Source organism: Perissodus microlepis, chromosome 23, assembly GCF_051167445.1.
Source record: "Perissodus microlepis isolate ML-2025 ecotype Zambia chromosome 23, ASM5116744v1, whole genome shotgun sequence".
Taxonomy (NCBI): Eukaryota; Metazoa; Chordata; class Actinopteri; order Cichliformes; family Cichlidae; genus Perissodus; species Perissodus microlepis.
In genome coordinates, this window is record NC_140482.1 from 26,282,107 (window position 1) to 26,296,951 (window position 14,845).

Below are 14,845 nucleotides of genomic sequence, written 5' to 3' on the forward strand. Positions count from 1 at the left end.
TAGAGCTCATCCTCCAGCTTCACTGTGCTAATGTTATGCTAACATAGCTGTGTAGCTAGCGATCACGTAGCATCATTATATACCAGCTAGCCCAACTTCAGTAACCCTACAAACGTCACTGCTGTTTAGTTTTCTGTCTTCATTTATGTTGAAAGTGATAGCAGAGCTGTACGTTAGAATTTTTCAGAAATCTCTCAGTCAGAACATGCTATATCATGTTTAGCTGGAAGGTAGCGAGCTAACTTTCTGCTAACTTCTAACTCTGTCAAATGTAATAAATTCTGTTTTCATGTATGCCTGGATGTTAAACTTAATTGTTACACCTGGTAAAGCAGCAACGCTGATTATTTTATTAAAGATGAAAGAATTTAGACAGTTTTTGACTCTCAGTGATGCTGCAGTGTTTGTTTCACTTTGGGACCTGAAGCAGACGGAGTTTTTCCTGACTACGGTAGCCGTAATGCTTCGACAATCCATCAAGCGGTGCGGCTTCCGAGCTTACCAAAGTTGTACCAAAACATTTTTTGACAGATTTCTGCGCGCTGTGTACCACATAAGATTGGTTCAAGGTCAGTAAGCACAACCAGAATTCATACATAAGGCACACTGTCGATTTTTGAGAAAATTACAGGATTTTAAGTGTGCCTTATAGTTTGTAAAATATGTTATACAGAGGAAAAGAATATATCGCGATATATATCGTTACCGCACATGCTTCAAATTATACCGTGATATGGATTTTAGGCCATATCGCCCAGCCCTACCTTTGAAGACGTTTTCTGTTTTTGAAGCCCTTCAGCCTCAGATGTTGTCTGATGGTTGTGGGGCTGCACCCGGCACCAACTGCCTTAATTTGGGTCAAGGATCTTCCGGTGTCTTTACAGACAGCCAATTGGATCACCATTTTTCTTAAGTGATGATGAGTGCATTGTTTCACAGAAAACAATAACCAATTGAACGTTCTGATTCGAAGTCTTTCTGCAGCTCTCCATAAGTGGTCCTTGGCTCTTGGACAACTATTCTGATCATTTTTTTTCCCCCACTCTGTCTGAAATTTTGTGGGGAGCCACCTGTTCATAGTCAGTTTCTAGTGAAATGATGTTCTTTCCACTTCTGGATTTATGGCCCCAACAGTGCTCCAGCATTTTAGAAATTCTTCTGTAACCAATGCCATCAGTATACTTTCCAACAATAAGATTGTAAAGGTCTTGAGAGAGGTTTTACCCATCATGAAATGTTTCTTTTGTGACACCTTAGTAATGAGATGCCATTTTATAGGCCATTAGTTGGGACTGAACCAGATGATATTAATTTGCATAAAGTGGTAGGACTGCTTTGTTATTATTGATAAATTTAGATTTCAGCTGGTGTCGTAAATTTGCATGTCTTTTTGCACCTTCCTTTCTTCATGCGTTTCATACTTTTTCTTACCCTCTGTAATTTCTCTTATTACATTTCGTCCATATTTACTGGCCTGTAAATAGACGTGAAGTCCTAGCCTTATGAGGTAGCTCTTCTGTGTTGTACCATTCATTTAGCCAGAGCAGTTTCATATTTTAATATTTATTTAATTTTGAACTTTGAACGTGTTCAGTTGTTTGTGTAGGTGTATATTAGTATTTACATCATGATCTATTAACTCACTGATTACAGATTAAATGACTTGCTAATGTGGAAATCATATCCACCAGAAGAGGCTTATTTTTGTTTGAGCTCTGAGTTTACATAATGCCTAGTATGTACAGAAAACAAAATTACATGGAAGGTGGTTTGACTGCAGTGAACTGCTGGTCTAGATCTTTCTGCTCCCAGTGAAAATTCTTTAATTTCACTCCATGGATTAAAATAACATTAAAAATATTTTAAATTAAAATTAAACCGTTTCCCCACAATGGAACCAGAGGAGGAACCACAGTGAGACAGTAAATAAAGCAAACATAAACCTTCTCAATTATCATGTTTTGATGAGAACAAAAAGTGAGATAACTGTACATAATAATTTAAAAAATCCTTAGCAGCACCAAAAGTTCTGACTGTGCTAATACTAAGCTTACATACTAAGCTAAGCTTAAAATTTGCCAAGAATGCAGGTAAGGCTGCTATTAATACTAATCATTAACTATATTAAAAGAAGGAAAACTATACAAATTAACTACATTAAGATCTGTGTAGTATGAAAACTATTGTAGATAAATTAATTTATTTACACAGATCTATCACCCTTTCAAACTGCTCATGAAGCACGTCATGACCTATTTGAAATCTGCATATATCACGTGGCGATGGCGCATTCTGAACCCCTATTTTTCTCTTACTTCTAAAAGGCTCTGGAATTAACAAAAGACAAATACAAATGCTTGAATTTGTTCCAGGAAGCAGGTAGGAACATTTCAACTCATCTATGAAAGTGAAGAATGACAGCTGATTAAAGGATCAGTCATTGCTCTACAGGGTGGGCCATTTATATGGATACACCGTAATAAAATGGGAATGGTTGGTGATATTAAAGTCCTGTTTGTGGCACATTAGTATATATGAGGGGGCAAACTCCTCAAGATGGGTGGTGACCATTTAGAAGTCGGCCATCTTGGATACAACTTTTGTTTTTTCCAATAGGAAGAGGGCCATGTGACACATCAAACTTATTGGTAATGTCACAAGAAAAGCAATGGTGTGATTGGTTTCAACATAACTTTATTCTTTCATGAGTTATTTACAAGTTTCTCTTTGTTCACACCCATTGACATGTCGAAGAGGTTAACACGTGAGGAGTGGATCAAAATTGTGTTGATATCTGGTGAACGCAGTAATCGGGTCATTGCAGCAGATTTCAATGCAAGACACCCTACGAGACCACCCATCTCCCATGCTACAGTTAGCAAACTGCTTGCTAAGTTTCATGAAACTGGTTCAGTGTTGGATTTGCCAAAATGTGGACGCAAGAAAACTGTCACTAATGAAGAAACATCAGTGGCTGTCCTAGCTTCATTTAGCAAGAGCCCACAGCGTGGCACTCGCCGCATGTCACTGGAGAGTGGCATTAGTCGAACATCCCTTTGGCGGATATTAGCTAATCACAAATGGCACCCTTACCAACTCCAGCTACTGCAGCATCTCAATGAAGATGACCCAGATCGGCGCACAGAATTTGCAGAATGGGCAAAACAAAAATTAGAACAGGACCCTCAGTTCACGCAGAAGATTTTGTTCAGTGATGAGGCAAACTTTTATGTGAATGGTGAAGTTAACAAACAAAACCACCGCTATTGGTCTGACACTAACCCACATTGGATGGATCCCTCCAAGACTGTTGGAACAACAAAAGTGATGGTTTGGTGTGGTATATGGGGTACAACGATAGTGGGTCCATTCTTCATCAATGGAAACCTCAAGGCCACTGGATATTTGAAATTGCTATATGATGACGTGTTTCCCTCTCACTGAAGCTGGCATGTTTCCTGAGTTTTTCCAGCAAGATGGTGCACCACCACATTATGGGTGCCAAGTCCGAGCATTCCTAGATGAACAGTTTCCTGGAAAGTGGATTGGTCGTTGTGGGCTAGTTGAATGGCCCCCAAGGTCTCCCAATCTGACCCCCTTAGACTTTTATCTTTGGGGTCATCTGAAGGCAATTGTCTATGGTGTGAAGATACGAGATGTGCAGCACCTGAAACTATGGATACTGGATGCCTGTGCTGGCATTTCTCCTGCGGTGTTGCTATCAGTGTGTGAAGAGTGGGAGAAGAGGGTTGCATTGACAATCCAACACAATGGGCAGCACATTGAACACATTTTATAAGTGGCCAGAGACTTGTAAATAACTCATGAAAGAATAAAGTTACGTTGAAACCAAGCACACCATTGTATTTCTTGTGACATTACCAATAAGTTTGATGTGTCACATGGCCCTCTTCCTATTGAAAAAACAAAAGTTGTATCCAAGATGGCCGACTTCTAAATGGCCACCATGGTCACCACCCATCTTGAGGAGTTTGCCCCCTCACATATACTAATGTGCCACAAACAGGACTTTAATATCACCAACCATTCCCATTTTATTACGGTGTATCCATATAAATGGCCCACCCTGTATATAATGTCATTGCTCTAACTAGAAAAACACCGGCAATGCTTAAAAACAGATAAATGATGACGGTCAGCAGACTTCCAAGATAATCAACATGTCATGGACATAACTGTGAAGTAGTTTGGGTCATTTGGGGGTGATTTTCTTCCCTACTGGTGGTGAGAAGATAAACTGCATGATGCCTTTAAAAGATTTAGGCTTTACATTAATGTGTATGAATTGGGTCCTGTTCCAGAAACAGGTTCAGTGAAAACTCACTCAGTTTCTTTCGGACTCCTCCAGCTGTTTCACTATTGCATTCATTTTTTCATTTGTAAAGTCGGTATCAAAGCTGTGTGTCTGTGATTGTTCGTGTCACATCTACAAAAAATGTTTCCAGATCTTCTTCCTCTATCAGACATTCTCTCCATACCTAAGAGTGTCCAGTCTCCAGCGTGGATCCTTCAGCCCACTCGACAGCAGCTTCATTCCTGAGTCTCCTGGATGGTTGTAGCTCAGGTCTAGCTCTCTCAGATGGGAGGGGTTGGAGCTGAGAGCTGAAGCTAGTGAAGTACAGCCTTCCTCTGTGATCAGACAGCCTGACACACTACAGACACACAAAGCAGCAAAACGTCTGTAAACACTTCACTGAATAATAACAACTACTACTACTATTATTATTATTATTATTATTATTATTATTATTATTATAACAACAATTATACTTTAATTACTGTTTTTTTAATACAATAACACGTAGGCTGTTGTGTTGTTGGCCATTAAGGACAAAAAGCAAGTGAATGCTAAGGCAAGGATTAAATGGTGAAGAAAGAATGTTGGAAAGGATTCAGGGGAGGAAATGAGTCAGGCTATGGGTGGTAGGAAAGAGTTACCAGATAACTATAAAAGCACAGCTGATGCTGTGAAGGAAACTCAGAAGAAGGTGGCTGGCGTATCCTCTGGACAGAAGAAATAAGACAAGAAGGCTTTATAATTGGGATGGACCGATCTGATATACAGTATCAGTATCGGTCCGATACTGACCTAAATTACTGGATCGGATATGGGAGAGAAATAAAAAATGTAACCCAATCCATTAAATATCACAAAAGCACCTCACAAAACTTGCCACATGGCATAACCCAGGCAGTGACCTTAGCACGTCAGAGCAGTATTTGTCACATGATAGAGCGGCTGTTGCGTGCGAGACCTGTTGGCGGTGTGGCGTTACTTCACAATGAAAGCATTTGCAACCTCGCTACATGCTTTCAAACCGGCATTTCAGAAAGCTATCCCAGAGAAGTAAAGCAAGTGTGTAAGTTCATCTCTGAATGTTTGTGAAGCATTCCCACGTTAAGCTTAACAACTGATATGTGGAGCTGAGACATCTGTGCGTTGTGATTGTTAAGTCTGACTATACAATGGATAGAGTCAAGTTTTACTTTGAAAAGAACAGTGTTGCAGGTTAAACAGATTCTTGGTTTGAAAAAAAAACTATGAAAAACACTTTTTTTTTTTCCATACTTGTGTTAAGTTTTGTATCGAAATTATATAAAATTCAACTTAAGGTTAAATGTGATAGAAGCAGCTTACACTGACATTCATCTTGATAAAGGATGTCAGGAAGCTGTGTTTGCATTGATTTGTACTGCTTTACACTCTGGATGTCTATTTATGTTAAACTACGTATAAAAGGGTCCATTCTACAACTTGGGTTTTTTTTTAAGTTGTGAATTATAAACATTATTTTGTGCTGATATTGCACTTCTTTTTTCAGAACTCTTTCTTTCAGAAGAGTTTTAGAAATCTGCATAAAACATGCATTTTAAAATACGTTTTGAATACTACTTTAAATACTTAGATTTAAAGTTCTGCTAAAGGTTTAAATAAAAAGATCAGTATTGCTGAACTGAACAGTATAAATGCACCTTAGAACACACATGCATCAACACTAGTGATGGTAAATTTGATTCTTTTTACTGAATCGAGTTTTAATGAGTCACCCACCAAAGTGAATCGGATTTTTGAGTCATTTGATTCACTGAGTCAGTTGACCAGAGAGTGCAAAAAATTTACATTTTCACTCAAACTTAATTTGTTTCTCTTTTCATGTAAATCCCACTGCTAAGATGAATGATCATTACTAAATTGAAATTGAATTTTATATTTTGAAAATGAATTGATTTGCTTTGAAACTGCATTTTATCCTTTAAAAATTCAGCTCTCGAATAATTTCAGTTTCACTTCTCACCATTCAGTTTCAGTTCTACAATTCAATTTCAGTTCCAAAATTCAGTTTTTTGGAACTTACATCCGGTTCCGGTTCAAGCGCAGATTAATAGAACTACGTTTTACTAGCGGACCGAAAGTGTTACTGACGGGAATCTACAGCATCTTGAGCTGAATTAAGACTTCAGAAGTCATTCGTCATGTCGAATGACCAGCGGATAAACTCTCAGGTTGGTAATAAATGTATTACATGTATAAGAACAAGCGTCATGTTAACAAATGATAGCCGTACAGTAACTTTTATGCTTATTGTAGCTGCTAGCTAAAAACGCTAATTTAGCGTAGTTTGCCCTGAATTCAGCTTTGACAAACAAATATGATCGACTGTTTCTAGTAGAATTCCAAAGTTGTCATCTTGGACCCTCTCAGAGCCCTGTATGCTTGCAGAGACCCCTACAGTAGGGAAACATGCAAAACGGTGTCCAAACCTTTGTATTTTAGCTTTATTTATGTCTTACACAGCATCCCAACTCTTTAGCTAACTTAATAACTTTAGCTAAAGTGAATAGTTAGTCTAATTCATTAGTGCAGCATTACTGGATCACCTCTGTTTGAAGTGATATAATATGATATACAACTATCACTGTGTTTAACTACCATAATAATTCTTAGGGTACTGAGTGCATGCTTAATTAGATTTTTTTTTTTTAAACATACTGCTCCATTAATATGTTTGACAGGCTGAAGTTGTTGGGTCACCTCCTAAATCGACCATCTTTTACAGGTGTTTTGTGCCAGAAATGGAGCGTCCACCATAGGGGGTTAGTGAGTCCTGAGTGATTAGTTCGCTCTATGATTCAGCACAGGAGGGAGGGGGTTAGTGAGTCCTGAGTGATTCGCTTACGCTTACGATTCAGCACAGGAGGGAGGGGGTTAGTGAGTGAGTGAGTGATTCGTTCGCTCTATGATTCAGCACAGGAGGGAGGGGGTGAGCGAGTCCTGAGTGATTTGCTTACGCTTACGATTCAACACAGGAAGGGAGGGGGTGAGTAGCTCAAATGTGCTGTTAGCATGTTAGCAGAGCGATGCTACTGTGAACCGAGGAGCTATTTTCTTGATGTGAGCTTCTACTCAGGGTTTTTTCTTCCAGTTCAGAGCAGAAATGCTTTTGTTAAGAAACTGGCTGTTGTTTCCCCCCCACAATTTTAATTATAAGCTAGATATATTTCTACTAAGCGAATTAGTTTGCTAGCAGAAACAGGGATGAGTCAGTGAGTCAGTTGGGCTTGTGAATCATGATTCACGAGTCAGTAAAGTGATTCTCGAGTATTGAACGATTCGTTCACGAATCGAACATCACTAATCAACACTACATATGAGCGGGCGGAGGGAGGTTTGGAGTCTTCACACACCCCTGTTCTCTGCTGCCTGTTGGAGCGGGGAGGCTAGGAGGAGTTGGCCATCCGATTGGGGTCTGGAATGTGGGGCCTCCCTGCTGCTCCTGAGTCGGGGCAGTCTGCTTCTCTTCACCCCAGGGAAAAGGGTAACACTATCTGGGTCTGGGTGCAGTTTCCCCCCTCCAGGGGCAAGGGTACCTAGACCTGGGGTATAGAGTACGCTTGGGGAGTGTGATTGTGTGTACAGTGTCTCTTTATGTCTGTCTCCACGTTGGGTGAGTGTTGAGTAATTGCATATGAGAGAATGAGGGTGGGAATGGATGTCTGTATCTGTGTGTGCCTGTATGTCTGTGTCAGGTTGGGTATCAGACGCCACCTCTCTAGGGACATCTCAGGCCCTCCAAGGTATGGAGGCCTATCTTCCCCACCACTTCCCCTGCCAGTGGCAGACGCCCTCAGACATCGGTGCGTTGGTGGTTCTTTGTGTCCGGGGTGGGCGTCCAGGTACACACCAGCTCACTCCTTGGTGGCTGCTTGTCGGGGCCTGAAGCCTGGGGCTCACTCGGGCCACTTCGGGGGTGGGGTGCCCTCAGCCTGGGGCTTGGTCACTCTGGCCCAGCTGGCTGCCGGCGGAGCTCACGGGCACGTCACTGCAACCCCCCCTGGCTTCTGCTCCGCGGCTGCTGAGTGACCCCTCATCTGGGGCTCTCCTCAGCTCTTTCTGGGATAGTGACGCGGCTGCCCCTCTGTTGGTCTTCCTTGGTCTCTTGTGTTCTGAGGGCCTCTGGATGTCTGGAGTTTTGATCTCCTCCATACCTGCTTCATGCCCTGGAGGACGGGTCTGTGGCTCCCCACACCCTCTAGCAGATCATTACATGAAGGAACCTTTTAAATACAAGCACGCTCATGTTCACAGGTGTACACACGGGTGCTCACACACACAAACTACACCCTTTTTGGCTCCTACCTCAAAGCACACTGTGCGCTGTCGATCTTACGTGCTGCACAATAATGTTTAATATTTAGTATTTGCTGTGATATTCCCATAGATCATCGTGATGTTGTTTATTATGTTGCTCTTTTTTTTTCTTCTGCTCATTTTCTCTTTTTTCTTTCTTAACAGGCGATCCAGGTGATCGATATATGTATTTTTTGTCTGCTTATTTTGTTTGTTTTTTGTTTTTTGCCCTTTATCCCCGTCCCTCAAAAAAAAAAAAAAAAAAAAAAGTATTGCTGAACTGCGAAATATTTTGGGTGCAGTGTATTTTTTGCATACGAGTGTAATAGAATAGCTTTAGTGTTTTGTCTTTTTAAATTTGGGTATGAACTTATACAAAATGCAGCAAGATATTTAAAAAAAAAACAGTTTTATTGATTGTAAAATAGACTATATCGGATTCATATCGGTATCGGCAGATAGACAAATTTATGATATCGGTATTGTATCGGACATAAAAAATTGGTATCGTGCCATCTCTACTTTATAATGGAATTACAATATACACACAAATATTGAAAGAAAGAGGTTAACAAAGGAAAAGGGGGCTAGTTATAGAAATTAAGAAAGACAAAGGTACAGGAAGGTGTACAGCAAAAGAAAAATAGCAAAAGCAAAGGGAAAGACGTGTATGTGTGAGGAAGGATGAAAAAAAGATTTGTATCTTGATCTAGTTTAGAATCAGGTAGTGCAGAGGATTAGTAAGGTAGAAGTGATGGCAGCTAGAAAGAGGATTAAAGGCAGTCCAGATGACATACTCGTATCAGTATGGTGATATCTAGGAGACAGAGCAGTGAACTTTCTGACCAGACTATTTAAAACAATCTTACAGGGTTAGAGGTTGCTTGTTGAATGGAGTAGTATTATACTGTACTATACTGAGTTGCGGGGGTCTTTATCTTTCAATCTAAGGTACCCTACCAGAAGTCTGGTAGCTTGAGTGTCCTGCACAGCATCTTTGCTGTTCCTAGAACTGTGCTTTTCTGGACAGAGATCTCGGATGTTGTTCCTGGGATCTGCTGAAGCCAGCCGCCTAGCTTGCGAGTCACTTCATCAATTGCATTGAATACAACTGGGACCCCTGTTACCTTCACCCTACACATCTTCTCGAGCTCTTCTCTTAGTATTTCACTAACTTCTTATGTTCCTTCTTCCTGATGTTGCTGTCAGTATTGCTATGTCTATCACAAGCTATCCTCTGTCCTCTGCTTGTCTACCACTACTATGTCTGGTTGGTTAGACATTACCATTTTTTCCGTCTGTATCTGGAAGTCCCGTTTTGATCTCAGGACTTCCAAGCCATACTCAGCACAGATGTTTCTGTATACTATGCCGGCAACTTGGTTATAGCGTTCCATGTCTGCCTTGCCTGCTAGCATCTTGCACCCAGCTGTTATGCGGTGGATAGTCTTAGGGACTTTTTTACACAGCCTGCACTGGGGGTCTTGTCTGGTGCGGGTAGACCCCAGCCTCTATGGATTGTTCTGAGAGCTTGTTTTGTGCTGCCATGATTAGTACTTCCGTGCTGTCTTTCAATCCAGCCACTAATAGAATTTCTGGATGTCAGCCTATTCCTCATCTGCCGGTGATACATACAGTGACTGTCCTTCAATGAGTGCTCCTCCTCTTGCTCCTCTTCCTTCTTGGGTTTTTGCTGCCTGAAGTATTCACTGAGCATGCAGTTGGTTGGGGCCATCTTCCTGATGTATTCATGGATGTTCACTGTCTCATCCTAGACTGTGGTGCTGACACTCACTAGTCCCCGGTCTCCTGGGTTCTGCTTAGCATACACCCCTCAGGGTGCTGGACTTGGGGTGAAACCCTCCATGCATGGTTGATGGAGCTTCCTTGTCTTGATGTCAGTGGCTTCTATCTCCTCCTTTGGCCAGCTTATTATCCTAGCAGGATACCTGATCACAGGCAGGGCATAGGTGTTGATAGCCTGAATCTTGTTCTTACCGTTCAGCTGGCTCCTCAAGACTTGCCTGACCCTCTGCAGGTACTTGGTCACTGCAGCTTTCCTAGCAGCCTCTTTGTAGTTCCCATTTGCCTATGGGATTCACAGGTACATGTAGCTCTCCACATTGCCTGCGATGTTGCCTTCTGGTAGTTGGATCCCCTGATTTCTGATTACCTGATGTCTCATTCACTCTTGGTATACAGCTTGATGTCATCCATGTACAGGAGGTAGCTGACAACTGCTCCATTCCATAGTCGGTATCCGTAGCCAGTCTTGATAATGAGCTCACTAAAGGGGTTCAGGCCTACGCAGAACAACAGTGGGGAGAGAGCATCTCCTTGGGAGATCCTGCACTTGATGGTCACTTGTGCTATGGGCTTGAAGTTGGCCTCTAGTGTTGTATGCCACATCCCCACTGAGTTCCTGATGAGTTCCTGAAGAAGCTTGAAATGTACTAAGGGCTCAGAGAAGAGCTCATGAAGATGTGGAGGGTGAAGGCAATAGTGGTCCCAGTGGTAATTCGAGCACCTAGTGCAGTGACCCCCGAAGCTAGGCAAGTGGCTCAAGCAGATCTAAGTATCAACATCCAAGATCTTTGTCCAGAAGAGTGCAGTCCTAGAATTAGCAAAGATATTGCACAGGACCCTCAAGCTGCAGGCCTCTGGAAGAGGACCCAAGCTTGAAGGATAGAATGCCCGCAGGGGTGAGAAGAGAATTATTTATTTATTTTTTAAATTTTTATATGCATAATGAAATCTGGATCATCATTCTACAATTTCTTCTCTTACTGGCCATATTATATTAGATATAGTGTTTAGTTCAGTTTTGAAAGATGCCTTCATAAACAAAAGGTGAATGAGAAATAGAAAGAATTTAACCAGGTGTGTTCACCTGGAGCTGAATTAGACAAAACACTCCAGAGCTGAGGCTGTTTAGATGGTGATTAAAAGTCACAAGAATTCTTCACCCTCCTTACGCTAACACAGAGCAAAATCTGTCATGGTCTAGCATGTGGTCTCGGTTCTTGAGACTTTGAAATGCTGTGATAACTTTGTATATACATCTCCTGATTTGTGAACATCAATTATTTTTCCTCAAGTCTACACTGATTTCTTTTGGGGGAAATAATGTTCATCATAATATTTTTTTTCTGAAATAATAGTACGTGCAAATATAAATAATTTGTGCTTTTTAAACAACACTAGTATATTTAGAAATGCCATATTGAAAATTCCTTGCTCTGTTAACAAAAAGCAGTGAAAAGAATGACAAAAACACCAAATGTAACTTTAACTGCCAATAGGTCACTAAACAATTCTATAAGGGTTAGCTGTGAAAAAATCCAAGTAACATTATAAACAATCTGTGAAAAATTCTGAATTCTGACCTGAGGGTTTCTAGTGTACATTGAGAACTATCCAGTCCTGCAGACAGAAGCTTCATTCCTGAATCCTGTAGGTCATTGTTACTCAGGTCCAGCTCTTTCAGAGTAGAGGAGTGGAAGTTGAGAACTGAGGACATAACTTCACAGCTTCTTTCCAAGAGGTTACAGCCACTCAGTCTGAAAAAAGAAAAATCACTTTTATCATTAAAATATGGCAAGAATTCCTCTCGCTCTTTCATATGTATGTGTGTGTGTGTGTGTGTGTGTGTGTGTGTGTGTCGTTGTGCTCTAAAATTCATGGTTAACCAAAAACCTTTAAATTCAAGCCTTGAGCAAAGTTAAACAAGCTCAATAAAAAGCTCAATAAAACAAAGTTGCCCCCCCGTTTCCTTTCTTTTTCTTAAAAAACAAATAAAAAAAAAAAAAAATCAGCTTTTCGACTCAGAATCATGCTTTTAATGCACTGGTCCAGCCCTGGGCACGACACGCAGTGAATTAATCTGAGAAGGTGCATTAAAAAAAAAAAAAAAAAAAAAAGGCCAATATTCCGACACTTCAAATGCTTCAGGAGCTGTTCGCTCAGCGCAGCATCAACACCATGGAAATACACGGATACATCCGTAGACTCGAGACAGAACTCACACTCTGTGGGCATCAAAGTTTGCAGAACTACGAACGCAGCTGGAATCCATAGCTGTGCGTGTTCATGGAGCTTGCATTTTCACATGCTGGACATCACTACCTGACAAGTTTAACTGTGTTCAGAACATTACAGAGGCCTCATTGACAGTATTTGGCTCTACATATCTGTGTGAGCTGATTTTCTCTCACACAAAGAGAGTCCTCAGGTAGCCGTCTGAATGCTGGACACTCGGAGACCTGTGTCTCTGAGTGGGAGACCAGAGATCACATTAACATGTGTATCCCTGTATTAACAAACATGGCATATTGGCCCAGTTTATTTTTCTTATCATTGTTGCGAGGAGACCATAAATGGCATTTGCATTTTCTGTTGTACAGTTCATTTGCTGTTATGGAGTTCTTGTTATGGATAAAAAGTGTCTTTTTTTTGTTTCAAAATAGCTGATACCTATTCTCTGATAGCTGCCAACATCTGCGAACAAATATAATTCTATAAAGTTGGTCTATATAGTGTGTAACTGTTAGTATAGAGCATTACTAAATTTATTGCTAATGCAATCATATGGCACACTGACTTCTGAGGACGTTTTGGATGGCACTCATCATCAGAAAGGTTGCCGACCCCTGGTGTAGAATCAGCCATTCCAAGGTTTTCATTCTATGTGATTTAAGGGCCACTGGTCTGTAGTCGCTTAGTGTATCTGGATACTTTATTTTTGGTACTGGCAAAACATGTATGTGTATGTAATACTGTTTTCCATAGTGCCAGCAGTAGTCCCCAGCTATATACTTGAGTTAAAGATCATGTGGAGAAGCTGACATAGTTGGGCAGCACAGTCCTTAAGCAGCCTTGGACACAAACCATCTGGGCCAGCAGCCTTGCCAGAGGATAGTATTCCTATCTCCAATCTCAATGCTGTTTCTGTGATAGACCAGGTTGGAGGCATAGGTGTGAGAGAGAAAGTAGCTGCCACATGGGAGATGCAAGATGCGAGTAGGGGAAGCTGTGGTGGAGAAGCACACTTGTGGAGGACAATTAGAAGAAGCCGGCTGAGGAGAAGCAGTGGAAGTGGGTGTGGCCACAGAGTCAGAGGTGATATAGAATCCTCTCCACACCTCACGGATGCTGCTGTATTGTAGATTCCATTCAATGTTTTTTTGTATTCCACTTTTGCTATTTTTAATCTCTTCACCAGCTGATGTTGCACCTGTTTGAACCAATCTTTGTCACCATCTCTAAAAGTGACCTTTTCTGGTTGAGGATTTGTCTATATGTTACTTGTGTTCCACGGTTTGTTGTTGTGGAAACAGCATACACTCTTTGTTGGTACAATTGTGTCTCCACAGAAGTTGATGTACTCTGTTCTACAAAGTGGCGGCAAGGTAGTAACATTGTCAGCTTTACTGACATTGGCATACTGCAGATTAAGGGTTTTATTTTCTTGTGTAGGACAGTCAACAAATGATGTGTATCCAATCAGGTGGGACGAGAGGGAAACATGGTTGAAGTCTGTGATATTATGTTTAGTCTGTATCCTTGCAACAGTTTCAGGGTGGACTTTGCGTTACAATTCAGCTGTTGAGTTGCGTGAAACGTAGGCAAATATTGTTATTGTATGACTGAATTTTCTTGGTATAATATAATCACATACCAACTGCCATCAAGATGTACATAGACACCATTCCTAGAAGACTCGACAAAATTTAACCAAATCTTAAAAATGATCAATTAACCTGCATCGATGGATAATGTACCAGAGGCCTTTAAGATTTCCACAACTGAACCACTGCTGAAAAACCTTTTACTCGTCCCACCTGTCTAGGCTAATTCTGGGACAATCTCGAACCTTTCGTTTATATTTAAAAGAGCAGTTAAACTGATCATCTTTATAAGAATGGTTTGTCTAAAGGTTACAAATGGTCTTTTTATGAACTCTGACAGTAGACTCATCTTTATTCTTGTCGCGTTCAACCCCAGTGCTGTGATATTTCACTATAGAAATTCGAATATGCCATAGGTATTGGACGGTGCTGCGCTGAAGGGGTTTGAATCACATCTATCTAATAAACTCAGATTTGTTAATGTGAATTGGGAGTCTTCTTGACATTGAGTTCCACATGTTCTGTGCCGGGATCAGTTCTATTTACATTATCCATGCCTTCCTTCGGC

The 14,845-nt window shown here is 41.0% G+C and overlaps 1 protein-coding gene across 1 annotated transcript in view; it reads right to left on the reverse strand.

The window, feature by feature from the left end:
* The window catches only part of LOC146361636 (NLR family CARD domain-containing protein 3-like), a 34,559-nt gene that overhangs the window by 3,315 nt on the left and 16,399 nt on the right, over positions 1–14,845 (reverse strand). The window contains exons 7-8 of the mRNA XM_084921425.1: positions 12,037–12,210; positions 4,500–4,673 (exon numbers count right to left, since the gene is read on the reverse strand). Of these exons, the coding sequence (XP_084777551.1) occupies positions 4,500–4,673; positions 12,037–12,210 (348 nt within the window). The remainder of the gene's footprint in view (positions 1–4,499; positions 4,674–12,036; positions 12,211–14,845) is intronic.